This window comes from Poeciliopsis prolifica, unplaced genomic scaffold, assembly GCF_027474105.1.
Source record: "Poeciliopsis prolifica strain line A6 unplaced genomic scaffold, Auburn_PproV2 SCAFFOLD004, whole genome shotgun sequence".
In the NCBI taxonomy this organism is placed as follows: Eukaryota; Metazoa; Chordata; class Actinopteri; order Cyprinodontiformes; family Poeciliidae; genus Poeciliopsis; species Poeciliopsis prolifica.
In genome coordinates, this window is record NW_026562379.1 from 4,751,424 (window position 1) to 4,779,408 (window position 27,985).

At 37.0% G+C, this 27,985-nt stretch overlaps 2 protein-coding genes across 5 annotated transcripts in view; both read left to right on the forward strand.

The window, feature by feature from the left end:
* LOC129358726 (cGMP-dependent 3',5'-cyclic phosphodiesterase) overlaps positions 1-8,797 on the forward strand; it is a 167,245-nt gene extending 158,448 nt beyond the window's left edge. For both annotated transcript variants that reach the window (XM_055027836.1, XM_055027837.1), the window contains exons 20-31: positions 507-584; positions 673-795; positions 988-1,058; positions 1,863-1,985; positions 2,072-2,159; positions 2,578-2,625; positions 2,933-3,007; positions 3,099-3,198; positions 4,851-4,963; positions 5,657-5,695; positions 5,815-5,921; positions 6,345-8,797. In XM_055027836.1, coding sequence (XP_054883811.1) covers positions 507-584; positions 673-795; positions 988-1,058; positions 1,863-1,985; positions 2,072-2,159; positions 2,578-2,625; positions 2,933-3,007; positions 3,099-3,198; positions 4,851-4,963; positions 5,657-5,695; positions 5,815-5,921; positions 6,345-6,579 — 1,200 coding nt within the window. In that variant the 3' untranslated portion in view covers positions 6,580-8,797. The remainder of the gene's footprint in view (positions 1-506; positions 585-672; positions 796-987; positions 1,059-1,862; positions 1,986-2,071; positions 2,160-2,577; positions 2,626-2,932; positions 3,008-3,098; positions 3,199-4,850; positions 4,964-5,656; positions 5,696-5,814; positions 5,922-6,344) is intronic.
* Positions 8,798-13,597: 4,800 nt separating this feature from the next.
* Positions 13,598-27,983, forward strand: cul3b (cullin 3b). Of its 3 annotated transcripts, none has more exons than XM_055027846.1 (16): positions 13,598-13,857; positions 16,382-16,579; positions 19,793-19,906; positions 21,389-21,549; positions 21,925-22,039; positions 22,226-22,454; positions 23,048-23,193; positions 23,402-23,578; positions 23,838-24,008; positions 24,338-24,445; positions 24,680-24,804; positions 25,317-25,413; positions 25,822-25,956; positions 26,098-26,284; positions 26,998-27,143; positions 27,665-27,983. In XM_055027846.1, exons 1-16 carry the CDS (start codon positions 13,795-13,797, stop codon positions 27,794-27,796), a joined length of 2,304 nt encoding a protein of 767 aa, XP_054883821.1. In that variant the 5' UTR covers positions 13,598-13,794; the 3' UTR covers positions 27,797-27,983. The 3 variants fall into 3 exon arrangements, with proteins under 3 accessions (XP_054883821.1, XP_054883823.1, XP_054883822.1); XM_055027848.1 differs by lacking the exons at positions 13,598-13,857; positions 16,382-16,579 and adding exons at positions 17,423-17,662; positions 17,800-17,886; XM_055027847.1 differs by lacking the exons at positions 13,598-13,857; positions 16,382-16,579 and adding an exon at positions 17,423-17,886.
* The last annotated feature ends 2 nt before the right edge of the window (positions 27,984-27,985 follow it).

Here is a 27,985-nt window from a genome sequence, read left to right on the forward strand (position 1 = left end):
CTGTAGAGAAACTATAAAAACAAGCAATTGGAAAACAACGGCTTTCAAAGACACTTATTAATCATTTCAAGATTCCCAAATACAATATTAGCCATTGCCTATACTTTACCAGGCTATCCCGTACTGCAGGGGTGGGCACTCCTGGTCCTCGAGGGCCGGTGTCCTGCAACTCTTGGTTGTCTCCCTGATCCAACACATCTGAATCCAATAGCTGAATCACCTCTTAAATACAATCAAGTTCTCCAGAGACCTGCTAATGACCTCATTATTTGACTCAGGTGTGCTGAAGTAGAGATACATCTAAAAGTTGCAGGAGACCGGCCCTCAAGGACCTGGAGTGCCCACCCCTGCAGTACTGATATGTGAGCTTTAATCAGTTATGTTCAGTTGTATCTTAATCTTAGGAAAGTAAAAATTAATCAAAGTAACACCATAATGAGGATTATTTGTTTACAAAGATGGTTTATCTCTGTAATATTTTTGTTTGTGATTCATATGTTCTTCAGTCTCTGCTCTACAAGAAAGTCCATGAAGCTCAGTTCAGGAACACGCTTGCCAATGAAATGATGATGTACCACATGAAGGTAACCTCACATTTACCTATGACACTGGGCATGTTGTTCCTCAAATAATGTTCCCCATTTTGTAAAATTCTTCTTGCACCCGCTGCAGGTGTCAGAGGAGGAGGTGACTAAGCTCCTTGTGACTGGAATCGAACCCGTGAAGGAGATTCATCCGTGTTTTGCAGAGTTCACCTACACTCCCCGTTCCCTTCCTGACGACACGACGCCTCATGTGAGAAAAAGAGGAAGAGGGTGTGGGGTGGAAGAAAAAAATGACAATCAGAAGAATGAGTAATATAATCTGCTCTGTGTGTGTGTGTGTGTGTGTGTGTGTGTGTGTGTGTGTGTGTGTGTGTGTGTGTGTGTGTGTGTGTGTGTGTGTGTGTGTGTGTGTGTGTGTGTGTGTGTGTGTGTGTGTCTACAGGGTGTCCTCAGCATGTTTGAAGATATGGGTTTCATCAACACGTACAAGATTGACCTGCACACTCTCGCCAGGTTAGACACTTACATCATTCAAAGTTCTGCATATGAGAGTGTGGCTTTTTTCTTCAATAACAAGCCTTCTTTGATTTCTCTCCACATTCTTCAGAAATTACGTACAATAAGCTAAAAATACAAATGAACAGCAACTGGTTTCAAATACAAAGCATCAGTTTATAATTACAGCCCACACCTGACACTACAATTAATGTGCATTTAGATTCCTTATATTTCTACTGAAAGTAGCTGCCATATTTATTTATTATAATTACACAAAGGATAAAATTAAGCATATTCTTTCAGTGTATCAGTAAAGGTAAAAAGTTAATAGTATTTCATGTCAACAGGTGAGATAGATGTTACATTTAGTGAAACATGGCTTGAACAATTTAGCCTTTTTTTTTTTTTTTTTTTTTTGTAGCCTGTTATTCTATGCAGTCAATGCCCACAAGTTATGTTTAAAGATCAGACTGAAAACTAAAAATTATGGGAACAATATTTTTATTCCTTGAGAGTAAAGTCACTGAGATTTATATCAAACTTCAGTTTTCACATAAGCTGCGATGTAGAGCCTCTGGTGCGACGAAATCAGCACTGCAGCTGAGCTGTAATATAGCCACATTTTTATTAATTCCCCTTCTGCTCTTTCAGCTCAAGGAAAGAGGTGCACTTATCAAACCAGGTCATGATGTTCAAAACCAAATTACATGCTGCAAATAAAAAAATAAGTGGGGAAATGATGTGGCCCTTTTTAGAGCACATGTCCCAGTGTCACATGATGTGATGGCAAGTATAATTAAACCGCTGCCTTGGCGACAGGTTCTGTCTGATGGTGAAGAAAGGCTACAGGGATCCTCCATACCACAACTGGATGCATGCCTTCTCTGTCTCACACTTCTGCTACCTGCTCTACAAAAACCTAGGGTTGTCCAACTACCTCGAGTGAGCACCCATCTCCTAAATACTTAATAGTTAAATGTCTGCTGTGTTGAAATGAAAATGATACTACTTTTCCTGTTTTCATGCAGGGATATAGAGATTTTAGCTCTCTTTGTTTCCTGTATGTGCCATGATCTGGACCATCGCGGCACTAACAATTCTTTCCAAGTGGCCTCGGTGAGAATATCCACTAAAATCTCTATTTATTTTTTTATACGGAAGTGATATTGAATATGTACAATAATACAAAATAATCAGCCAGAGTGTGGTTTTTATCCTCTCATCTGTGAAGGGATTAAAAACACCCGGTGTGTTGCTAAGATGTCTCTGCGATGAGCTGCCTTTTGCTCTGGTTCACTTTAATCATACGTAGCCCTGCAGCGCTAAATGACTCAAACACACAGACAGAAACATGTTGCAACAAAGGGCATACTTTAAATCAACAATCTATCAGCATCCCTGTGTGCTTTTTAGTTTCCAAGCACAGCCATTTCAAAGAAAACACTGCTGCAGTTAGCCTGAGGATATAGTTTTCACTGTTAGCAGATGCTGCTGAAGGGACTCTGTCTCATTTTTGTCTCTGTTTGACTTTCAGCAATCAGTCCTGGCTGCTCTCTACAGCTCTGAGGGATCTGTGATGGAGGTGACTCAAGCTTGGAAATTTCTTTTCTAAATCCTCACTTTCTTTATATCACAATCTGAAATGCAAATCTTTTTTTTTTTTTTTTTTTTTTTTTTTTTTTTTTGTCGGTGTTTGTTTTTTATTTTGAATAACTTGCCTTCGACCTTCTAATATCGTGTGCCACTGCGACATCTAGTGGCCAGAACAAAACAAGACATTGTTTGAAGGAAGAAAATAAGATCCATCAAAATTTGTTTTGTCTTTTGCCTGCAAAACATGACTCAGCAATATTACAACTGCTTTCTTCATACTCTGTTTGCTGTGACAGAGACACCACTTCGCCCAGGCAATTGCTATTCTCAATACACAAGGCTGCAACATCTTTGAGAAATTCTCCAGGAAGGTGAAATACAACATTTGCATCAATTTCAGTGGCTCTCTAAACTTTTTTGATTTTTTTCTGTAAACTTATGGTGTCATTTCTATATTTCTAGGATTACCAGAGGATGCTGGATCTAATGAGAGACATAATTCTGGCTACAGACCTCGCTCATCACCTTCGAATTTTTAAGGACTTGCAAAGAATGGCTGATGGTATGTGTCAGTAGTTAAGCATACACTGCTGGGATCCAAGACAGCTTTGATCAGAGCATTCTAAAAATAGCAATATTGGACACTTATTGGACAGTAGCTATGCAACAATTTAAAGGGTACATTTTGCTGTCATATCAAAAATAAGAAGAAAAAACTTTATTTTATCAGAATATTATTTTATAATCCAACATATAGTAGTGCAAAAATGTGAAGTGGGAAAAAAGAAATTATAAAAAATCTATATTCAGCTCCTTTTACTCCTAATACCCCTAAATAAAATCCAGTGCAGCCAAATGATTTCAAAAGTCACCTAATTAGGAAAAAGACAGTAAATAGTCAGTCTGTGTGTAATTTAATCTCAGTATAAAGGCAGAACATTAGTGAACATCTTTATGAAGACCAAGGAGCACAGCAATGAAATATGAGGTGGAAAAGTTCAAGCTTTAGATACTTTTGCTAGATACTGCAGTGTTGGATAAAAAATAAGGTTCTGCTTGAGGTTTTATAATCACTAACTAATATTCTAAAGATTTATGGTGAAGCTTGCAGCATTCAGCCTCGGCATTCTTAATAATCGTCCACAATTGCTTACACTCTCGTGTGACTTAATTGGGTTTAACGTCTGGGCCAGAGGTTAGTTACGCCTGAATGCAACCAATTATGAGTTATCCTGAGTGGATGCCTCTGCAGTGAATTCAGCTTAAGCTGCTAAATTATTCAAGTATACACAAAACCTCTCAATCCACAAGGCTGTATTGAACCTGCAATTTCTGCAGTGAGAAATTCCTCTGCACTGCAGAGTTTGTAAATTTTAGACAGAAACAAATGAAGTCTGATTCTCAAACTCATGGATTCTCATCAGCGTGAGAATCAGAGATTAAAATGTGTATTTTTTGTTATTAAATAATGAACTTGTAAGTTGCCAAAATATCGATGGTTTTATGGATCCAACACCAAACTCCACCAATAGTGCAGAACACAAACACAAAAAGTAACTAAAGAAGCTCAAATGTGAGTTTATAATGTGAAGATTTATGTGGAGAATTGTCAACAGATGGGGAGGAGATCAGGGGGAATATTGTCTTACTTCAATAACTTGAATATCTAACAAACCAGCACTCCAACCAAGGGTGGAAAAGTCCTCTGTGATATTTTTGTAATCACAGAGCAGTGGTAAATGACCATTTGTGACAAAATTATATATTAAAAAAAAGCAATTTTTGAAGGATTCAGGTAGATACAGTGACTTCTGTCCTGGTTCTCACACTAATATGTGTGCCACCAGAATATATCAGAAAATCATGACGTGGTTCTGTCAAACAAAATACCAGTAAACAGAAGGAGCTGAGAGTCTACACGTCTGTGTTTTACTCCTGAGGGATTAACTACTCTGCACTAATAAAGCCAATAGAAAATTTGTTCCAAGGCAACATTGTTTCAAATAACAAATCATCATTCATAAATCATAGTACCTTTCTGCTTTTAGGCCACTGAATCAGAAAAGTGAATTTCTAAAGTGAATTATCTCCCATGTAAAACAATTGAGGGGATGATGCTTAGAGCTTCAAAGTTTTTTGGCTCTAAAATATGGTGTTTAGGATGTCAAACTGAATTAATGTGATATCATTGAATTGTGTCTGTTTCTCTTTTAGATGGATACAATACAAAGAGTCGCACCCATCACTCCTTGCTGCTGTGCCTGCTGATGACTTCCTGTGATCTGTCAGACCAAACCAAGGATTGGAAAACAACACGCAAGATTGCAGTCAGTTCATAGCCTGCTCTAGGACTATACATCCCACTACACAGAACTTCTGTAGACATTTTATTGTTTCTTATTAGTACAATTATAAGGTTTTTCACAAACCAAATACTGTGTATGTCTCCAAATATTTGGAGACATACACAAATGTAAATAACCTTTAAACTCCACGACACACTTCTGTGTAATCACACTCCATTTTTTGGATTAGGTTTTTAATCTTGACCTGCCCCCTTTTACAAATACCAAAACCCCTGTAAACATTGCCCTAAATCCTAACCTCAATCTCCAAACACTTAACGTCTAAATCAGATGCAGCGTAATCCTTGATCCCAAAACAAAAAAGAACGTGCACCTCTTTTCGTTAGCAGAGATTACAGTACAATATCTGGCTTGTTTCAGTCACAGTGTGTACAGTCATCACTTGTAATGAAGGGGAACAGCAGGTGTTTGTATTAGCAAAATGAGAGAAAAAAAATCAAGCTTGTGGGACAGCAGCCTGGTGTGAAAAGATATCATCAAGAATGTATTCAACATGCATTTTACCACTTTTAAGCTATAATACAAATACATGTTTTCTATTTTTGTATTTTTAAGCCCTTGACACAAATCCAGTTTGAATTGTATCACTGTCACCATTCTGGAAACATGAAACCCTGTGTGCAGTGATATTTGTAAACCTCTGTCTGTCCACAGGAGCTGATTTACAAAGAGTTCTTCTCTCAAGGAGATCTGGTATGTCTCTGCAGCTTAATGCTTTCTGCTGCAGCATGTGGCTGAACTTTGCATCCTTATCCAGATTATTGAGCTCATTACTCATATCCATGTACTGCGTGCTCATTGCGTCTGTGCAGGAGAAAGCCATGGGGAACAGACCAAGTGAGATGATGGACAGAGAGAAAGCGTATATCCCAGAACTACAGATCAGCTTCATGGAGCATATCGCCATGCCCATCTACAAGTGTGTACAAAACTGACTCCCTCACGACACTTTGCTCTACTTTACATCATCTCATGGCCAATTTCAGGAAAAAGTTTAGCTTTAGATTTTGCTGACAGTGTTTAAAAATATCTAAAGTTACTTGCTGAGTTTCAGATTTTTTTTATTAATTTGTTTTTATTTACTTATAATCCACATTTCCTTTCCAAAAGCTGTTTTCAGTGCTCTTCACATTTTTTTGACTGGCTTGTGAAAAATACAGAAGCTTTTAGCAGCTAAGTCATATATTTCACACAGGAGACCAGAGGAAGGAAAACAGATCAAATTAGGGGTAAAAATGTTAATGTTAATTTAAGTGCTCTTATGCACAGATCACAGAAAATTACCTCAAAACTGACAACATTTCTAAAGGAGCTAATTTTCCTCCTCCCGCTCTCCTTGCAGACTACTATCCGAACTGTTCCCCGGGGCCACTGAGCTGTACGAGCGGGTGGCAGCGAATCGCGAGCAGTGGACCAAAGTCTCCCATAAGTTCACCATCCGTGGGTTGCCCAGCAACAACAGCCTGGACTTCCTGGACCAGGAGTACGAGCTGCTTCAGTCGCAGGGTGCCTTTGGGAGCGACGACCACTGCCTAAACGGCTGTCTCGATGACACAGAGGGAGGTCAGGGCCAGTGACAGACAGCGGGGCCTCCGACAGTGTGTTAATCCTGAAATTTTCTTGTGGTTCAATAAGAGGCGAAGAAGACCTTTCTAGAGGCCAAGGACAGGCTGGTCCCTCTGATGTCAACCATGATGGTGTGCGTTAGTGGGCCTTGCAGGATGGAAACTGAATCAGACGGATGTTCTGAACCGATTCGTCTGAGTCACTGATTCGATGCTTGATGTCGCTTGTGTCAACTAGTCGAGGAGCGTAAAAGATGACGAGTACCTTTCTACATGTCACACGTTCATTCGTACAGTACTGATCCTTCTAAAGATTGTAAAAATAAAACAAATCGACACATTCGCACAGACAAGGTGGAAGCATTCGTAGTTGTGGCAAAGACTCCAACGTGTAACAATGAGATGAAGTGCTCTACTTTCTGTTACAGCGTGTGTTCATTTCTGTTGCCACAGATCCTACCTGCTGCTTATGAATGCATGATGGATGGACACCTTACCAGTTACAAGCCAATCTGTGACCATTTCCCCCATTCATAGGAAATTAAAGCATTCTATTTTTACATAATCATAGCAGATTTTTGTATCCACCTCGTCAGAGTATGTTTAGGAGAATCATGACCTCTTTTTGTTCTTGTTCATTCATTTCAACATATAAACTCTCCTCTGTTTTAGTGGTGTTTAGTCTGAAGTATTAAATTATTATTTATCTTCTTTATATCAATAATTCAATCCAAATTAACTTTGACCCATGTAAAAAAAAAAGTACTTGATGGCACTGCTTGTCATTGCAGTGCCATCAGTTGCAACGACAAGCAACAAGTTTTTTACAATGTTGTGGAGAAATTTTGTCACACTATTATTTTTTTAATTGTTTTAATTTAGCCATATTGAAGAGTTTTGTGCGATGATTTACCTGATTAAGAACGTTGAGTGCAGGACAACAGGCAACAAACCTTGCCTTTGTTTCTTTTTTGAGTCAGTGAAAGGTGAACTTGCTGGTGTCAAGTGAGCTAAAGATAAAGATCAGAAATTGATGACTGCAGCCTTATTTTATGTTACGGAGTTGAATTCAATGACAGAAACTTGTTGAGGTCCTCAGGCTCAAATACAAGATGCCATTTTTGTCCATTGTGTTTCTTATATTTCAGTCATGAGCACTGATTTTAACTGAGGCAGGTGTACTGCTTTAAATGTTGTTCCGGGTTCCTTTTTTAACGTCTTGGATGAGCCATCGACATGCTTCTGCATTAATTATGATAAACCAGTCTCTTCCAGAAAGGTTTAATCACTGCTCTGTTGTTTTTGTTTGTTTGTTTTTCTCCATTTAGGGATAGCAGCTATTATTGCTGCCTTCAGGAGTCCCATACCCTCAAATATATATATGGAACCTTTGCTAGATTGATGCCTTTTAATTATATTTTTCCATCTGTTCTTGAAATTCTTTTGGTTGGAGTATAATATGTTGTTTTTTAAGCCTTCTTCATGTTACATTAGGTTTTCACGCACCACCAGTAGTTCGGATAGATTTTTCCCTAGTAAGTGAAATTAAAATTTTAAGACTGCTTTTTGTATTTACTCTGACTGTCTTTGTCTGATATTGAAGGTTGTTTGATCCTCTGAAACATTTAATTTCAAAAAGAAAATGCAAAAACGGAAAGAGATGTGGGACAAATATTTTCTACATCACTGTTTTTCTTCATAATCCAAATTATTGAATTGCCTTTTTTGAATTTTTGTATTTTTTTTCCTTTACTCATTTGAAGACAAAAAAAGAGAAGCCCTTTAAACAATCCACCTCATTTGTTGGTGTAACTGTGCAGTAGAGTGTGTTAAGTAGAGAGTGTCACTGAGTATGTCCTATGGATCTGCCTTATTGCGTATCTTTGCTGCCTTTATTAGAGCTTTTAATATATAAAAGTGGAATAAAAAGTCTGTTTAGTATGTTTGTTGAATATTCCTATGGACACTGTGTTGACTGAGAACATGTATATTTTGTAAAACACTTGTTTAAAGACCTCAAACGTTGCATCTTTTCACTTCTTTTCTATTCCTGGCAGTCTGTGCACCGTACATGAAAGCATTGTTACATAAGAAACAACGTAAGAAAAAAAAAAGAATCAACAAGAGATGTAGCCATGGTAGAAAACATCAAATAGGGTGTGTTTTTCGCATTTGTGCATCAATAAAAAAAAAAAAAAAAAACGTAAAACTTCAGAGAAATAAGGCTTAGTGTCACAACATGCCATACTTACTTTCCCATTAACTACAATGACAATATGCTTCAGAGTTAGGATAGGACAGCTTGTAAAGTGCAGGGTCATGTGTTTGTGTGCTATGTATGAACTCTTGAATGAGTGGATGGACAGATAGATGACAAGACCTTGAAAAAGTATTCACATACTGTCATGTTACAACCACATATGACAACGTATTTTAATGGATTTTATGCGATAGACCAACACAAAGTCTTTTTATGTGTCCACTTCCTCCACAAACATGAGAACTAATATTCTCTGAAAAATAGCTTAGATTCAGTCAGATTGAAAAGCAATTTTTAAGTTTGGTCACAGACTTTTTCTGCTGTAATGATGCTGCTTATTAATTAACATTCCCTTAAAAACCTCTCGAGCCTTTACAGAACATCTGGATTTATGTTGAATTTAAATTGGACACAACTCAATTTACTAAATAGATGAATTCTGGGGGTTGTCATTTGTGCAGGGATTTATTTAGGAATATCAGGGCTAAACACAAATGGGTTTTACTTTTTTTTAGATTAATTGTGGGGAAAAAAATATCATTTCATTTCCACTTCAAAGTTTTGGACATCTTTGTGTTGCTATATCACACAAAATCCCATTAAAATCCAATTTGATCCGTATTTGTTACATGATTGAATGTGAATAGGTTCAACAGGTATGGATGCTTTTTGTAAGGGATTCTAGTTACTGGGGGGTTTTCTTATTTTGCAGAAGAGTGAAAGTGTAGTAACTGTCACCAAAATTATCAGATTGAAAAATTTGATTTTTCTTTCTATATGAAGAATCCCACAAAGGGCATTTGTAGGAAACATTGTGGTTTCCTTGGTTATACCTGAATAGTGCTGGATGAAGGGGTTAAATCTGCTTTCTTCTGCTTTGTAAACAAGGTGTTAAAAAGTCGCTTCTTGGTCTTTCATTTTTCTCATTTGTCCTATCATTTGCTTCATATGTCCTTGTTTTTTATGTGCAATATGAAGCCTCTGTTTCTGTGACAATGCATAGATACTTGCGTATGTAAATAGAATTTGCTAAATACCTATGTTTTTGCTTTAGGTCTGAGTTGCCAAAGGCTTTTTAAATGTTAAATGACATTGTTTCCATGAAAAAAGTCAATGAAATGGGACTTTTTTTTCCCACTACAAATGCTTTTCAGAGTTCAGACGTTTGACAGTTTTCTATGAGTATGTGTTTGTCAATTAATGTTCGTCCTAGAGAGTCAGGGCTAAATGTGCCAAGCAAACACTTTCCACTTCCTGGCCCAGCTTCAAGATGAAAGCCAGATGTGGCTTTAGGAACAGCTTGATGTCAGAAGGCTGTTGGTGACCACGCTTCATCTTGTCAGCTTGTCCAGGAAGCATAAAGCCAATCTACTGTATTTCCTCTCATCACAGCAGGAACAGCGGGACTTAAACCTGTGATGCGATAACATTGTAATGATCACCTGTGACGTATTTGCTAAAAGTGGCAAGAATACATATATATACATATAAATATATATACATATAAATATATATATATATATATATATATATATATATATATATATATATATATATATATATATTTGCTGTAAATAACAAAGTTTAAAAACACAAATGTTTTGATTGTCATCATTACAATGGAAAGTACTGTATTTTAATTCTGTAATGTATTTATAGTGTTTGCTACCTGATTTTTTGTTTTGTTTGTTTGTTTGTCGAAGCCTTTTTTGAGCAACCCTAACCCCCAAAATCTAAGCTGAAGTTTAGAGAAAGATATATGTGTACTTAGGATATAAAAAAATATTTTACCACGAATAAAAATTCACACTACTTGTATAAATAGTGCTTAAGCTGAGAGGTGAATTTGGTCATCTTTAAAGGTTTGTTTGGTGGGCTCTGAATACTGTTGATCTGGTTCTTTTCAAGAAGAAAGAAAACGTATAACATTTTGGTTTGTTTTATTTTTTTCTTGTCTTTCTTTCTTGAAATAAATCCAGTGAAAGGTGCTTTGGTGGTTGATGTGTGTTTGTACAGCAATACTTCACAACATAACTCTACCATAAAGGTCTGCTTGGGTGCCTGAAGTTGCATGATGATGATACTAGTCATTGCAAAGGCATCTTTGTGGATCATGTTGCACTATTGCATTAATGTCCATGTGAGAATAGAAAACATTTCCACACCTCTGTTAAAATTCCATGGTTTATTTCTATAAAAGTAAAACCAAGATAAATAATTTTAGACCTATTTCTACCTTTAACTTAATTTATATTTTGTACAACACACACAGGATAGAAAAAGTAATTGAACTCTCCCATTTTTTCTGCTGGAGGGTGATAAAACACAACATTCTAAAAATTATAAAAGAATTGGGCACATTTACTTAAGATGTCAGACAGTCAAATGAGTCTCATTGATCAAATGTATCAGTCAGGAGAAGGCTGATATATACAATGTAACATATAACTCAGAAGGCAGTCACTATCCAGGGGAGAAAATATAGGAGCCGTGTTTTATGGCTGGTATTGCTAGGTACTTGAAGCACTAAACTTGAAAAAAATGTTAATTTGTTGCTTAGTCTGTTTGTGTCAAGTATTTTTACTCTCATTGGGGGTTTTCAAAACCTTTTTAAATTGTATTTTTATCTGCTTTGTACCCATGTTATGACTTGTTGAGTCATTGTGAGTAGTGATTATCCATTGTATTTCATATAGCAGAAAAACGTAAACACTGAAGTTTAATTGAAGTGGTAGATGTGAAAACAATCTCTTGTAATCTCCAAAAAGTAGGTTTAGGCCTACTTCCAAGGACACACATATTGTCTTTGCTCTTTGAATTGAAAGAGCATCACAGGTAAGTGAGCTAATTATGGTAAAATTGTGCACAAAAAAAAATGTTTATTGACTCAAAAACTTTACAGAGAGAGGTTCAGTTACTCTGAGAAAAATTATTTACATTCCATAATAAACACAATTTAGGAATTAGTGTGCCACCACCAGAGTAGAACTAGTTTAGGAATGGCGGCAGGCAGGCTTGAGTGTTTCTGCTAGCACAGTAAGCTGGAGATGCTGCTGCTGCTGATGTTAAGAAGGGTTAGCAAATGAGCCACTTCTCTCCAAGAAAAACATCAAGTACAGAGCAACATTCTGCAGTAAGTAGCATGATTAGACCAAAATAGTTATTTTCTTGGATTAAAGCCCCTTCAAACGGTTTCTGAAATGTGAAATCAAGGAGAAGACAGTGGAGAAACTTGTCTCCTGCTAAGAAAGTGGATTCACAGTTTTGCATAAAATCAGTCCCATGAATAAAACATCTTCCAAGAGCAGCTTTACCCAAAGACTCAGGACTGACAGTAATGAACAGTATTCTTCCAGCATGATGAAGCACAAGGTAAACATGATAAAAAAATGCATAACAAAGAAATCTCCCAGATCCAAACCTTATTGAGAAACTGTTGAGAAGTAGCATACACTTTTTTGCACCAGAAAAGCTTAATTAGTACTGATTTTCTCTTCATCATTATACTTGTTGATGGGTTTGATACATTGGACAGAAGATGAAAGGCGTTTTTTTTTTTAAAGCCTTTTACGCTTTCTAAATGTGTATTAATAAATATCAATATTCCATAGAAAATTTTCACAGAAAGGTATAAAATTACTGCAGCAGTAAAGTTGACATAAAGTAGATGGAAAAACACATTTTCTGTGAGTAAAACCAAAATGCAGCCATGAACTTGGATTGATCGTGGTGAAGGATTTAATGATGACACAGAAAGCAGAGGACAGAGTAACAGGAAGAATAAGCAAAGAACAATGAAAGCCAGTGAGTTTACATGGAGACGAAAGAAAGGAGAAGGTGAATAATTAACACAAAGGAAGCAGAACTAGACAAAAAGTAACTTCAATCCAAGGGGTGGGAGACCTGACAACATCCTGATAGAAATAAATGCACAAAAAAAACAGAACACAACAATAAACTGACAAACGAAACAAAGGACACTTCAGTATGACTTTTGTAAAAAATAGATAGATAGATAGATAGATAGATAGATAGATAGATAGATAGATAGATAGATAGATAGATAGATAGATAGATAGATAGATAGATAGATAGATAGATAGATAGATAGATAGATAGATAGATAGATAGATAGATAGATAGATAGATAGATAGATAGATAGATAGATAGATCGATCTATATATAAACTAACGCGAAGTTCCAAAGCAGTGGTGCCCAAACTCGGTCCTCGAGGGTCAGCATCCTGTGTGTTTTCGTTCTCTCCCTGGTGGTTGTCGCAACCTTTTCAGCAGGTCAGTGTTCTTCTTAGGCCTTCTAACTAGCCATCATTTGATGCAGGTGCGTTAAACCAGGGAGAGAACTAAAACATGCAGGATTGCGGCCCAGGTGGACCGGCTTTGGACAAGGCAACTGCTTGGTTTGTGTGCTTTGGTTCTGTTCTTATAATTGGTGGAAAAATAATCAATTTTTCATTTTAAAAAAACAATATAGATTGCTAGACTGAATTAAAACTGAAAAAAAGTCGTCACTGTTTTAAATTTAGGTTCACATAGGTCTGAAGTTTGTTTGTCAAGATATGTAATGTAGTCGTCTCTTGTCTCTTTTTTTAGCGGTTCTACGAATATGTGGTCCAAACAGATAAATAAATTATTCTTCGATAAAGTAACCTGGTGACAAGACATTAAAAAAATGCAAGAAAAGCTAAAATATTTAAACTCTTATCTGAAGTTCTCGCGTTAGCTGGGGAGCGTGATCTGTGCGCAGAGGGAACTGCAGGTATTTCGCCATTGCTGTATGAAGAGTTATCTGGCCTGGCATTCAGCTGTCAACAAAAAACTTGCGGTGCGGGACGCGGAGCTGCGGGGTCGAGGAAAAGCTTGTCAGCTGCTCCTTGAACCAGTATCCACCCCTGTCCCTCCCCGGAGATCACTTTCATGTGAATACAGAGTCGACAGACGAGGCAATTATGTCCAATCTCAGCAAAGGCGGCACCAAGAAGGACACCAAAATGAGGATACGGGCCTTTCCTGTAAGTGCACACCGCAGCAGGTGCTCCTGCTGTCCGCCGGGCGCTCACTCGATCCCCGCAGTCTCAACTGCTGGCTAAGCGACAGTAGGCCTAACAGCTGAGTGGCATATTCGAGTTGGCTATCCGTAAACAAAGTGCAGTCACCATATATACAGTCGCTTGTGGTTGTTGTCGCGTAGTTTGGTGTCCAGTTTAGTGTAACACCACCACATTTTCAGCGGTTAAGCGTCCGTTTTATTTTTCTAAACGAATAAATAAATGCAACTCCCCCCGACGGAAGCTAGCTAATACTCTCTGTCCACGTAGCCCTGGCTAACATTTCCCCCGCTCTTCTTGACACTTGTTTTTAAAGCTTGTTGTTTGCAAAGATACAACATTCATGCATTTAGGTTAAGCATGCCATAATATTACCATCTAAATGTTTAAAGGAATGATGTGTCGGTCACATGTAAGAACGATTAGCTGCGTTTCTACAGCTACCAATGGATGCTAATGACAACCAGGTCCGCTAACCTAAATGCAGTTTCTTTGGCATTTCATGTCTTTCTGTTATTTCATACCTGAAATTGTAATTCAGGGATTCTGTCCTCTTCCTCCTAACGTTGCCTTTTTCTGTAAATCACCTTAATATCTAATTTTCAAGCTGATCCCATTTTGCTTTAGCATCTCGACAGGCTTTGGTAGTATTTAGCTTCTGCGTCCATATTGCTGCTGAACTGGTTGTTTATGACTTGAGTTTATTATTTAGTTAAGGTGTTGTGATTGTGACATTGCTTTCATTCATTGCTTGTGTCATTACAACCAACTACACACTCCTGAGTGGTGCCCTGTCTAGACAGGATCTCACAAGCTTCATGACATGCATGTATTTGAGCCTGTTAAGTCAGAAGCACACATTGATTTTGCTCTTGCATTATTGTTTATTTATTATTAGTTATTTATTTAGGCACTGAGTGAGTGGGGGGGAAGTATGCTCTAATCAGTCACTATATTGAAGTTCACCCACAAAATACCTGCAGGATGAACTTTTGGTTGGTAATCCATGTTACCAACCAGAATTTGATTTGAATTAAACCCACTCACTGTCACTTTGCCTTAACCTTCTTCGATTTTGAACCTGCAAACAAACCGTTTTTACACATAAACATACTGTAGCCATGGTGTAAATGGTTAGTTTTCTTGGAAAACTGCTTTTGGTGCAACATCTGACCACAATTGAGTGTGACTTATTGCTATTTTATAATCACCAAGGGTGAATGGATTTACGCGCTACCTTTTTTACTTATAAAAGAACACAATAAAAATGCAGTATATTATATCAATACTTATACATTACAAAAAGAGAAAGAGAGTAGCCCAAGTTTGATCAGGTTTTCACTTTCAGCCATAACAGTATCTGCTGGTAGCAAAGAAGACTGCTGTTTCTTGGTCTTCACTGCAGATACTTTACATTGACAGACTGGAGGAGAAATGTCAGAAGTGTCCTTTCAATCAGATTAAATACAGCTTTTTAATTCCTAAAACAAGATACTAAAATCAGTTGTTTTCCTTAAAATGTCTTTCCAGTAATAGATATTTTTTTGCAAAATTGTATTAAAGGACAGCATTGTCATGAAGAACAATCAAATAGTTGTAAGTGTCCACGAGTTAAAGCAGCACTGTTAAGTATTGTCAATGCAGAATGAGGGAAATGGTTCATAAAGTTAGTTAGCATGTGTTTAGCGTCCAGGGTGTTGGAAAAATGATTCATCACAACAGGTTATAAACTCAGCAGGTCCATTGTGATTCCTTTTCCCATTACGAAGGCTTAAAATGATTCTGTGGTCTGCAATTTAATCAAGTGTTTGCCAGCTCACTATTAAAGGCAGAAGTGTATAGAAAATAAAGTAGTGAGGAGAAAAAGGAGCTCTGTGGTGATCCAATAGAAGGCAGCAATTGATTGATGAAAAACAGCTCTTGATTCACACACTGGTATCTGTACATTAAAAAGGGAAAGGAAGACCAACAACCATCTCTTATCTATTGTAACAGCATGCCAAACATATCTTAGCATATCTTACAAAACTTTGTGGCCTGACTTGACTCAATGCATGTTCAAAATAGAAAAAAACCTATAGGGCTCAGCTTGTAGTTTAGCTAAATTGTTACTATACTGTTTCATTGCAATACAAATGTGCAGATTTGGCATAACTTATCATTTAAGTTGCGCTCGGGTCCTTTACCAATCAATATTACCCAAACTTCCTTGTTCTATAAAATGTTTAAGTACTCTGTCAAAGCAATAATGCAATCCAGTGCTACTTGTGGTTCCTGTTCAGTCATTTCATACCATAGAATTATCAAATACAAATTAGGGCCTTATCTACAAGCAGTAACTGAACAATAACTGAAAACCTCTTCCTGCCATATAATCCATTTTATTTAATACAGAGATGTGTAAATAAGTAATCAGAACTGATACAGCAGTAAAAGAAGGTAATTTTTAACTTCTTTGTTTTTTTGTTGGTTTGTTTTATTCTTACAGATGACGATGGATGAGAAGTATGTCAACAATATCTGGGACCTACTAAAAAATGCCATCCAGGAAATACAGAGGAAGAACAACAGCGGCCTGAGCTTTGAGGAACTTTACAGGAATGCCTACACAATGGTGCTCCACAAACATGGAGAGAAACTGTACACAGGCCTGCGGGAAGTTGTCACTGAACATCTCATCAACAAAGTAAGAGCACAGATCACTGAACAAACAGGCCAACACAACTTCAGAAGGAGTCTAAAGGTCAAGTGATGGCAGATTGAATGAAACATTTCTAAGTGCATCTAGCTGTGTTTTGAAAATGGGTATCATTTTTGGGAACGTTTACAGTTGTTTTTTGCTCTACACCCTCAGTAATGACTTCTGTTTACAGATTTAACCTGTAAAGCAGCCGTGGTATTGCTTGGTTGACCCAAACTTTCTTGATGGAGCTTTCAACACTATTTCCTTCTGATTGGTCAAGTGTTTTTCTGTGTCTTTATTGCTGTATGTCTCAAGACCAGTCAACATTTATTTTATGTAAATTTGCTAAATTACATATTGCCTTATCAGTATTTGATGGAAATTTCTGTTGGCTTGAGAATGGGTTGACAGAGGCTAGAGACCAATTATTACTTAACGGTAATATAGCAATATCAGCCTCTGAATAGGTTTTTGTACATGTGGCACAAAAATGCAAACACTTCTACTTTACATTTGTCTTCTGCACCTTTTAACTGACAGTTTGGACGTTTATTTTGAGGTCTGTGTGATGTTAATTTTGTGACCTTAATCTGTCTTCGGGGTTCTTGGAGCCCTAGAGCTTTGTCACTGCATCTTTTAGCTTCTGTTTCGTCATACTCTTTAAAACTCAGCAGCACATCACATTTGGATTTTATAACCTGGTTTTTACGTCAGACATGCAGCATCATCTTAAGGACTAAATTTGCTTCTGTAGGTGTATGTTATTCTCACAGAACAAAGATGGCGGCAGTTCTCAGTAGCATCTTTTAAACATTTCAAAAGTAAATTTTTCAGTTTGTTACACAAATCTTGTTAAAATGCGGGACCTGCACAGCAGTTTTCTCTTTCCTATGGCTGATTAGACAGTTTACAGGTTTACGAGGGGGTGGGGTGATGCAGAGAAGCCGTCAAGTGGTGTTTTAAGCCATGTAATCTGTAGAATATTTAGAGGCCTAATTATAATTTTGTTAACGGTACATTTTACAGATTTGAGTTAGGGATCTTAAAGAATCAACAAGATTCTTTAAGCTGCAGAGCAGCTTTCAGGTACGATGTCTTAAGTTTAGAAAACAAACTCCATGCATTTACTAGAAAACAGCCTTTCATTTCAGCAAGACTACTTGAGCTACATTAATGTGATTGTGCCCCATTTACTCAGTCATGAATGATCTATGACTCTGCAGCCCCCCTGACCAGCGTTAGGACAGCTTTAATATGTTGCTCCGACTTGTGGTCAATTGGTACAAGAAAACTACTATGATGTTCTGACAGTAAGTCTCCTTAAACAAATGGCTGTATCTATTCTTTGAAAGATACATGCTTCAGTAAATTTGCATCTTGCTCATGATAATTTTATAATCCTTTCCTAAAATGTTTTTTTGCTTATAATTGGACATTCCATTTTCATATGACCCCTTGATAATTTGACCTGAACATGTATTTGTGTTGTTATCGTGAGGACAAAAGTAACAGAAAAGTTATTTTCCTCCTTTACAAACTTAGCACTTTACTTTGAAACTATATGACTGGCACCTTTACTGTGACTTCAACACTGACAGCTGGGTGTGAACACAGGGAAGGTGATTTCACAGCAATCAGTACAGTCTCTTTCACAGTTACTGCCATAGTAAATGATAAAAAAACAATAAATAAAATAATGTGGAGAGCCTCTTTTCCAATTTTAAATTTAAAAAAAATTGGCCTTGCAAAATGTGCCTGCATGGCTCGCTTGAAGTGCATCTGACATAAAGTTACAGACAGTATCTGTATCAAGCATGTACAGGAGTTGAGTTCATTTCAGGAACTCTTAAAACTAAGAATTTTGAAAATTCCTGCAATTGGGATATTGCTAGCTGGAGTATAATTAAGGCTCTTGTTAAATAGCAATGCAAGTTCAACTTTTTCAGCTCGAGAGTTATTTGATCAGACTAGATTATGGAATCAACTGAAGATTTTTAAATGAAGTTTCAAATCTGGAAAATGTAAAACTTTTTTTTTTTTGTCCAATAATATCTAGGAATTGTAAGTGACGACTTGGGAGATACTGCGAACAGCGACATATGTGATGTTGTTTTGCCACTCCACTAGTACTGCTCAGCACATCATTACTCCAATAGCAACATGTGCAATGTCAATATTTCATGAGGCTGTTTAGAAGACTGTGGCTGTCTACTACTATATTTAAAGCTTTGCATGGTTGTTAAAACATAATTTCTTTCCATCGTAGTGTATTGATCAGATTCAGGAATACCTATTTGCCTGTTGGAAACAATCTTACTGCAGGGGATGCCCAGATCTTACATTATGATGCTAAACTAACTTAAAGTTGGTCTGTTGTAAGCATCATAATGATAAAAAATAGACACGGCTGTGGAAGATCTGGATTTATTATTGCTGATGTTGCAATATTTTGCAATAGTACAAGCTTCTGACAATTCTCCAATATTTTGACACCTTGCATTCAACATAATCTATATTTTTCTTTAAAGCATATTTTCTACTGATATTTTACTCTTTGAAAGTTATGTGACCTCAGGGACTGAAAAACAAATTTACTGCTCATTAATATCTGCACAGACACCAGTAGAGTCAATTGCTTATTAATCACTGATGGAGATGCATTGCATCCTTGTAGTTATTCGTTTTTAATAAATTAGTTTAATTAAACCTTGGACAAATTATAACTTGTAAGACAAACTCGATGGCTTCGGCCTTTTTAACCTGCAAAATGACAAATTTCTCTGTCTCCCTCTAAGATCTGATTAGAATCCATACAAAGAAAAAGTTGTATCATTTATGTAGTGAAATTGATGTGACATTGTAGCAGAGGTGATAATTCATCATCTCTGGCCTAAGTGGGAGAAAAAGGGAAGGTCAGTGTGCTCTTCTGAGGCCCTGAGTTTCCAGTGCTGAGTCACGCTGCAGTGTCACCAGTATCAGCATGCCATCTACCTGGCTGCAAAGACAGTAAATGGCCAGAAAAGGGGTCAATGACAGACTGTGCTGCCATCAAATCACAGCTGTCAGACTGTTTCAGGTCTTTTTTTCACTCTTAGATATTACATGTGAAAAGGTTGTTTTTTTTCTTTTGCCACAGAGAACAGAAACGTTCTGTTGTACAAACTATGTGAACATTTGTTTTTTCTTTTTTTTTTTTTTTTTTTTTCTTTCTCTAAGGTACGAGAAGATGTCCTAAACTCTCTAAACAATAACTTCCTCCAGACGTTAAATCAAGCGTGGAACGACCACCAGACTGCAATGGTGATGATCAGAGACATCCTGATGTACATGGTGGGTGGACATGTTGAGTAGTTCCTGTTTTTAATCAACACAACAGTTGAACTGTGTAAAGTGAAGAACATCTTAGGACAGCGGTATCAAAAGTCAGTCCTCGTGGGCCAGGACCCTCTCCCTGTTTCAACACACCTGGATCAGATAATGGTTTGTTGGCAGGAGGAGGTAGCTACTACCACATGACCTAAAATATGTATTTATTAGGTCATATTTCTTTCATAAAATATATTTATGCATATTTTTATTACATTTCATATTTTGTATTTCTCGTTTATCTTGTTTGTTTTATTCTGTCCACTATCTGCCATGACAACTTAAATTTCAGACTTGTGCGACCAATAAATGATAATCGTATCTTCATTTTTTCTTTTAAATATGACCAGCGTTACTTAATTTTCCAGATCCGCTGGCTGTGTTGTAGACAGTCATGGGGGTGTCCTTGATGTCAGATGCATACCCACTAACCTAATGCTGTCCAATGCTTCCTGTCTATGTATAATGATCTAATGATGATGTTGAAATGTCCTTCTGAAATCCTTTCCAGTCTCTTTGGTTCCAGTGAATGTAGCACTTTGGTAAATTAAGACAGCAGTAGCATCATTAAGGTGGACTGATTGCTCAAACTCACTGAAAACACACAAGGTGTTGCGGTACTTAAACTAGAACCACTATATTGCAGAAATGGCAGCAGAATTCTTAATGAAATAATAATTTTAAAAAACTAATGGAACTAGTTCAATAATCAATCAACATCTAATTGGAAGCAGTTCTTATTGACTGCATTCAAAGTAACATTGTTAATTTTGGATACAATGGTATACCTTGTTGCTGGCTCATTGAGACAAACACAAAATGACAATATAATGGACATCAGGTTTAAAACTCTTTAGTAAGATTTAGTTTTGATTTTCTTAATTTGATAATAAATGAGCAACTTCATTAAAGAAAAGTCAGATTTGCATCAAAATAATCACACTTCATCACAACAGTACACAGGGGTCAGTGCTCCATATGGCAACTACTATTAGCAGTTTGTAAATGTTAATTTCAAATCTGTAGATACTAATTGTGACCATTTTAATTTTGCCAAGTTGTATCAATAAATCATGTTTGACACTGAGTGTAATTCCCAGTTGCATATTTGGTAAATGCTGACTAGAAAGAATGAAAGTGTGGCTTAGTATGTAAATAAATTAATCTGGTGACATTAGCAATAAAGAGTGTGTGTGCGTATAGGTTTTTCCCAGAAGTGTAATTCTCTACAGACACTTAAAATGTAACAGAGGAACGGTCAGACATTTATAATAAAGATGTTTTTAAGGGTTTCAGGACCAAGCTGGCTCTTTGATGGAACCTTGGAGGTTCATGTTAATGTCAGGTTGCAGATTTTTCCAGCAGAAAATTATTACATGTCCATCTTCAGTAAACTGCAAAATTTCCACATTGTCCATAACTTTCTGTTTTGTTTTTCTGCCAAAGGATCGAGTTTATGTGCAGCAAAATAATGTAGAAAACGTCTACAACCTGGGGCTCATCATCTTCAGGGATCAGGTGGTTCGATATGGCTGCATTAGAGACCACCTTCGACAAACCCTGCTGGACATGATCGCACGGGAGAGGAAGGGAGAAGTGGTGGACAGGTAGACGAGCAACACACATTAAAGATTGCTACCTAATGAATAATTCAGCTTGTATATAGTGGCTTAAAGGTATGTCTAATTAAGGATGGTATAATTGTGATCAAAGAGGGTTTATGTTCATTTGGAGGAAGAAATAAAGGAACTGTTAAAACATCCATGGCTTTTCTCCCTTTTGGGGTAATCTTTAAAGCTTCTGACATTTTAAAATATTTATCTTCCTGAACCTCCTGCTGTGCAACTACATGGATTTTTCAAAGTAAAGAATGAATTAATATTGAAGAATTGACTGGGGGCTGTTGGTGAAATGCACACTCTCACCCTCTTTAAAATATTTTAGTTTTTTCTTTCATGTTGTGTGGCTTGCTTCTCCTTCAGGGGGGCCATTAGAAATGCCTGCCAAATGTTAATGATCCTCGGCCTTGAAGGAAGATCTGTTTATGAAGAAGACTTTGAAGCACCTTTCTTGGAAATGTCTGCAGAATTTTTCCAGGTTTGGATGAAAATTCACTCTTCATAACTTATTGATTGTTTGAATTTAAATCGGCTTTGACCTTAGCAGCATCTTCTCCTTTGGAGAGCATTACACATATGATAGTATAGCACTTTGTACAGATGATTCTCAGAGCACCTGTGAACCACTGTTGATGTATACTCTATAAATCGCTTGTTTTCTTAGCTGGAGAGCCAAAAGTTCCTTTCAGAAAACAGTGCGAGTGTGTACATAAAGAAGGTAGAGGCCAGAATTAATGAGGAGATTGAGCGGGTAATGCACTGCCTGGACAAGTCGACAGAGGAGCCCATCGTCAAGGTGGTGGAACGGGAGCTCATCTCCAAGCACATGAAGACCATCGTAGAGATGGAGAACTCGGGCCTGGTCCATATGCTGAAGAATGGCAAGACGGACGGTATGGGTTCACACATGTAGTATGATTATTATACTACTTAAGTCCACTTTTAATAAGTGGCCTTAAAATCCACTCAAGTTATGTATTTTTTTTGTTTTGTTTTGTTTTTTTCATAGATCTCATTTCAAATAAATGGGAAACCTTCTTCACTTAGTATTCATCTGAGTAGTTCTAAATTTATTTTATTAAGCCGAAATCCAGTCAAGTGTCCACATTAACTCATGAACATGAATATTATAATATTTGTATTTTTAAAGATGCATGTGAATCATCTTTTTCAATTTGTCTACAAGTTGCTGATGAATATTAAAGGAAAAATTCATAGGTGAATTTATATTTTAGCTCATATTTATTATGTTGAATCGGTGTGGGTTAGAAGAAAAAAAATTGCATTAATTGCTAACTTCCCTCAGTTCTTTTTTTTTTTTTAGTTAGTAAACTTGTGTCTTCTAATCATTATTCAGTCTTGAATGCCAAACTTGATTTTCATGCTAATGAATATTATATGTTAACACCAGACTGACACTGAAACACCTCAGGAAAGATTCAATCTCAGTCAGTAAAAATACTTTGTTCTTGCAATCTGTCCACAGATTTAGCATGTATGTACAAGCTGTTCAGTCGGGTTCCCAATGGGCTGAAGACCATGTGTGAGTGTATGAGCTCATACCTGCGGGAGCAAGGCAAGGCGCTCGTTTCAGAGGAGGGAGAAGGAAAAAATCCAGTAGATTATATTCAGGTATGAATTTAAATTATGCTTTTAGTTAGTTCTAGTTTGCTGAAACAAGAAGCTGTTTAAGATGGCTTTAAGGAAAACGCACTGCATCTAACCACATGAAAACCATAAATTGATTTTAATTTGCTTTCCTGTTGGTCTCATTCTGTAATAACTTTATTAGTCTTCGGCTGCTGTGGACTGCTGGTTTATTACTGCCTTCTCCTTGCAGGGTTTGTTAGACCTGAAGTCGCGTTTTGACCGTTTCCTCCAAGAATCTTTCAATAATGACCGACTCTTCAAACAAACTATTGCTGGTGATTTCGAGTACTTCCTTAACCTCAACTCCCGCTCACCTGAATATCTCTCGCTCTTCATCGATGACAAACTGAAGAAGGGAGTAAAAGGGGTGAGTTTCTTTTGAAAGCGCCACTTTAACTTTTTCAGAATGTCCCTCAAGTGTTACTGCTGGCCTGGTGTGGCAATTTGTCCTTTTTGGTATTGTTCTAAATCAGACTAAATGAAGAATTTCCTAGATTTTGTGTGGGTTTGCTTTGCTTATTTACTTCTTTTTTTTAAAATAAAACCTACATTTGAAGTATTGATATAGGAGATAATTAAATTGTGGTTGTGTTGGGGTGTGCTGACCCTGTCCTGCTTTTATTCAGCTAACAGAGCAGGAGGTGGAGTCCATACTGGACAAGGCCATGGTGTTGTTCCGCTTCATGCAGGAAAAGGACGTGTTTGAACGATATTACAAGCAGCACCTGGCTCGAAGGTTGCTCACCAACAAGAGTGTCTCAGATGATTCAGAAAAGAACATGATCTCCAAGCTAAAGGTGAGCAGGACTTAGATAAAGCCCCTTTAGAGCTCTTGGAAATTGTTTTAAGAGAAAAATGAATGACTACCTAGAAGGATCTTACAAAGAATAATTACTGCTGTGTATAATATATATATTTTCAATATTTGTCTTCAATTAACCAGCTGCTTGAACTAAAAGCATTAAGTGCTTTTTTAAGTGAGTAGGTTCAAATCCAAGGAAACTAACATCGAAGAATAAACATACACAAAATATGCTGTCTGGCTCTTTATATTTCTGTATACATTGACTTGAAATATGCATCTTTATTTTTTACTGTAATGTCTGCTTTGTTCTCTGTCATTCAGACTGAGTGTGGCTGTCAGTTTACCTCTAAACTAGAGGGAATGTTCCGGGACATGAGCATTTCCAACACCACCATGGATGAGTTCAGGCAACATCTCCAGACCACTGGGGTGAGGATGCACCACATGCTGCAGCTCAGCCTGTTGGATTAATTGGATTATTTTCTCTCTGTAGTCAGTAGTTTATGGCTTGCAGCTCTGATGCACTCTTCTGTATTTATCACTGTAACAAACTGATGATTAAAAATCTGAATCTTGCTTGTTTTGCCACAATTTTTATTCCTAGTTTGTGTCTTTCTAGTTTTCTTAAAGGCCTAGTGCAATTTCTGTTTTGTCAAACTTCAGGTTTCTCTTGGAGGGGTTGATCTCACTGTGAGGGTCCTGACTACAGGATACTGGCCTACACAATCAGCAACACCAAAGTGCAATATCCCCCCTTCACCACGTCATGCATTTGAAGTTTTCAGAAGGTTTGTCACTTGTACATTTAACACAATTTAGCTAGACTGTTAAGGTTTTTTTTTTAAGCTATACCTGTTTTATGTGTTGTGCTGGGTTTACCACATGCTACATGGTTTAGCCAAACCTTGTTAATTTCTTTTAACTTTACTAAATAGTTTTGTTTGCCTTTTGTTTAATGTCATCCTCTTAATCAATGTTTGTTTGGTAAACATTTAAGTTTTTGCTGTATTCCATCAAACATCTTTTTTTCTGACTGTGTTGAGAAGTTACTTTCATCAGTTTAATTTGGGAGGAAAAGCTTGATGCTAGTTCTATGCAGTCTAATTCTGATACTGCTAAACTGGCATTTTGTTTACTGCTGTTTACTGCCTTGACACCAGGCCAATGTCAATGAGTTTCCATTTCACTGTGTGCAGCATTCTCACCTGCGTGTCTCCAATACTGTGCTAGCTCTTTGTTGGTGGCAACTTCTTGACTTGATATTGGACGTTACCTAACGCATGATTTCCTCTGGTTGCAGGTTTTATCTCGGCAAGCACAGTGGTAGACAACTCACCTTGCAGCACCATATGGGTTCTGCAGATTTAAATGCCACCTTCTATGGTCCCATCAAAAAGGTATGTGGGTAGAATGTGTCTGACATCAAAGATCTTCAAGCAGGAAATTTTATCAAAGAAACTTAAAGTCGAAACATTCGTGTTAGGTTTTACATGTTTTAATTGTGTTATGTTAAATGTTCTGTTCTGTCATTTTTTTTTTTTAGTTCGAGTGAAAATATTACAATTCCATGTAAAAAAGTGTTTGGCCCGCTCTTGCAGATTTTTTTGCCACAATTAGATGTTTGATATAATCAAATTTTAATATTATAGAAAACATCAAGTAAATGCTAAGATAGTTTTCAAATGATTCTCATTTTTCAAGAAGAAAAAAACTATTCAAACCATTCTTACTTTTTTGTTAATATTTCTGAATGGCTTTTGTATGTAGCAGGTCTTTTTGATAATGAGCCTGTAATGTATCAACAGGAGGACGGGTCAGAAGTTGGAGTGGGCGGGGCCCAGGTGACGGGCTCCAACACCAGAAAGCACATCCTGCAAGTATCCACCTTTCAGATGACTATTCTCATGCTTTTTAACAACAGGGAGAAATCCACTTTTGAGGTACGTCCCACCCTGCTGTCCTCATCACTTCAACACGCACCACACTTACATTTTCATAAAATATGCAGAAATGCAGTTATAAAAGTTTCAGGTTCTTCCCTCTGTCGGAGTAGTTTTGTAATGAAATTGTTTTCATAACAGGAAATCCAGCAGGAGACGGATATCCCTGAGAGGGAGCTGGTGCGAGCGCTGCAGTCTCTGGCCTGTGGGAAGCCCACACAGAGAGTTCTCACCAAAGAGCCCAAATCCAAGGAGATTGAAAATGGCCATGTGTTTACAGTCAATGACCAGTTTACCTCTAAACTGCACCGGGTCAAAATTCAGACAGGTACGCAGAGTATCACCTTGCAAACTGTGCTGTTTGCTGGACTTAAAACTAAAGCTCAGAGCTGATGTGGGGTTTTTTTATATTTATAAAATGTCATATTTGTCCATTTACTCAAAAAGTAATCATAAGATTACACACATTTATGCATCAAAGCATTCACAAAAGTCCACCAAAATGTTGGCAGTACTTATAAGATGGATTGAGTGAGTACAGAAAAATATATTTAACCTGCTGATCACTAATTAGACAAAACGAACCCCTCCAATCGGCAGCTAATCAATTGGTTTACCACAGATTTTTGTTACTGTCTGTTGATGAATGAGCTTAACTTTTTGTCAATGAGTCAATTATATTTTTCCCATCAATTTCACTTAAATTCTTCGTTGGCATTGAGCTGTATCTTATAGTAATAAAGTGAATTGTCACACTGGGGTATCGTCATTTCAGCTTTAGGATTATCAATTCTTTTGTTTTGTTTTATATTGTCTATTTACTTTTAGGACCTAGGAGAAATATTTTTAGCTAGATTCTGTTCTGTAGACACTTTGAGGAAGTGATGAACATAAAACCAGTCATAGGTGGTGCAGAGAAAAATGCATTGAGCATAAATCTTTCCTGTAATGTTCTCCAGTCTTTATGAAACATGTGGACTGGCTGTAAAGCAGCTGTTCTTTTAGTTATTTATTCAATAACTGTTGTGCTTCTTCTTTTAGTGGCTGCTAAACAGGGAGAGTCTGATCCGGAGAGGAAGGAGACGCGGCAGAAAGTTGACGATGACAGAAAGCATGAGATTGAAGCAGCCATTGTTCGCATCATGAAATCTAGAAAGAAGATGCAGCACAATGTCTTAGTAGCAGAGGTAAGTCATTTTCAAGTCTGGATATTTGAAAATTTTATATGGAAAATATGTGTTTCCAAACTTGATCTAATTCTGTTAAAGAACAAATAATGTTTTACAGTGATTTGTGTTTAAGTGATAACCTTTATGTTTGGATTGCCACATTACAAGTTAAGTTTTTATTTTGTTTAAACAATACAAATTATTTAAACAAAATGATAATCATTAGCATCACAGGGATTTAAAATATTAAAACACTTAATATGGATCAGTAAAAACTGTATAAAGATGTTGGATATTGCTTTACACTTTTTAGTAATTATTGCAGCATATATTCAAATACTTCAGCAGATCAGCTACCTGATCAGCTTATAGCATTCACGTGCCTTTTATTGTAACTATAAAAATCTGTTTAAATTTTTATTTTTCACTCCTTCCTCAAAGTTAACCAATTAATATTGCACTTTACAGACTCAGAGTGACGGCAGAATAATACAAAATGTAGCTTTTGGTTCTGATTTCTACTTTCTGCGTCTCCACAGGTCACACAGCAGTTGCGAGCACGATTCCTTCCTAGTCCAGTAGTCATCAAGAAGCGCATTGAAGGACTTATTGAGAGGGAATACTTGGCAAGAACACCAGAGGACCGCAAAGTGTACACTTATGTAGCATAACCAGTAAATCCACTGAAAGCTAGCTTCAAGTTGAAACTGAGGGCCTTGTTTTTGTGGACTGCTAAGTGTTTGAACTTCGGAAGTGCTCTCATCATTCGGGACACACTGGGAAGCTTAACCTTTCTTCCATAAACGTGTTTTTAAAAAAAAAAGAAAAAAAAAAAAAAAGAGAAAAAATCATGCAAAAGT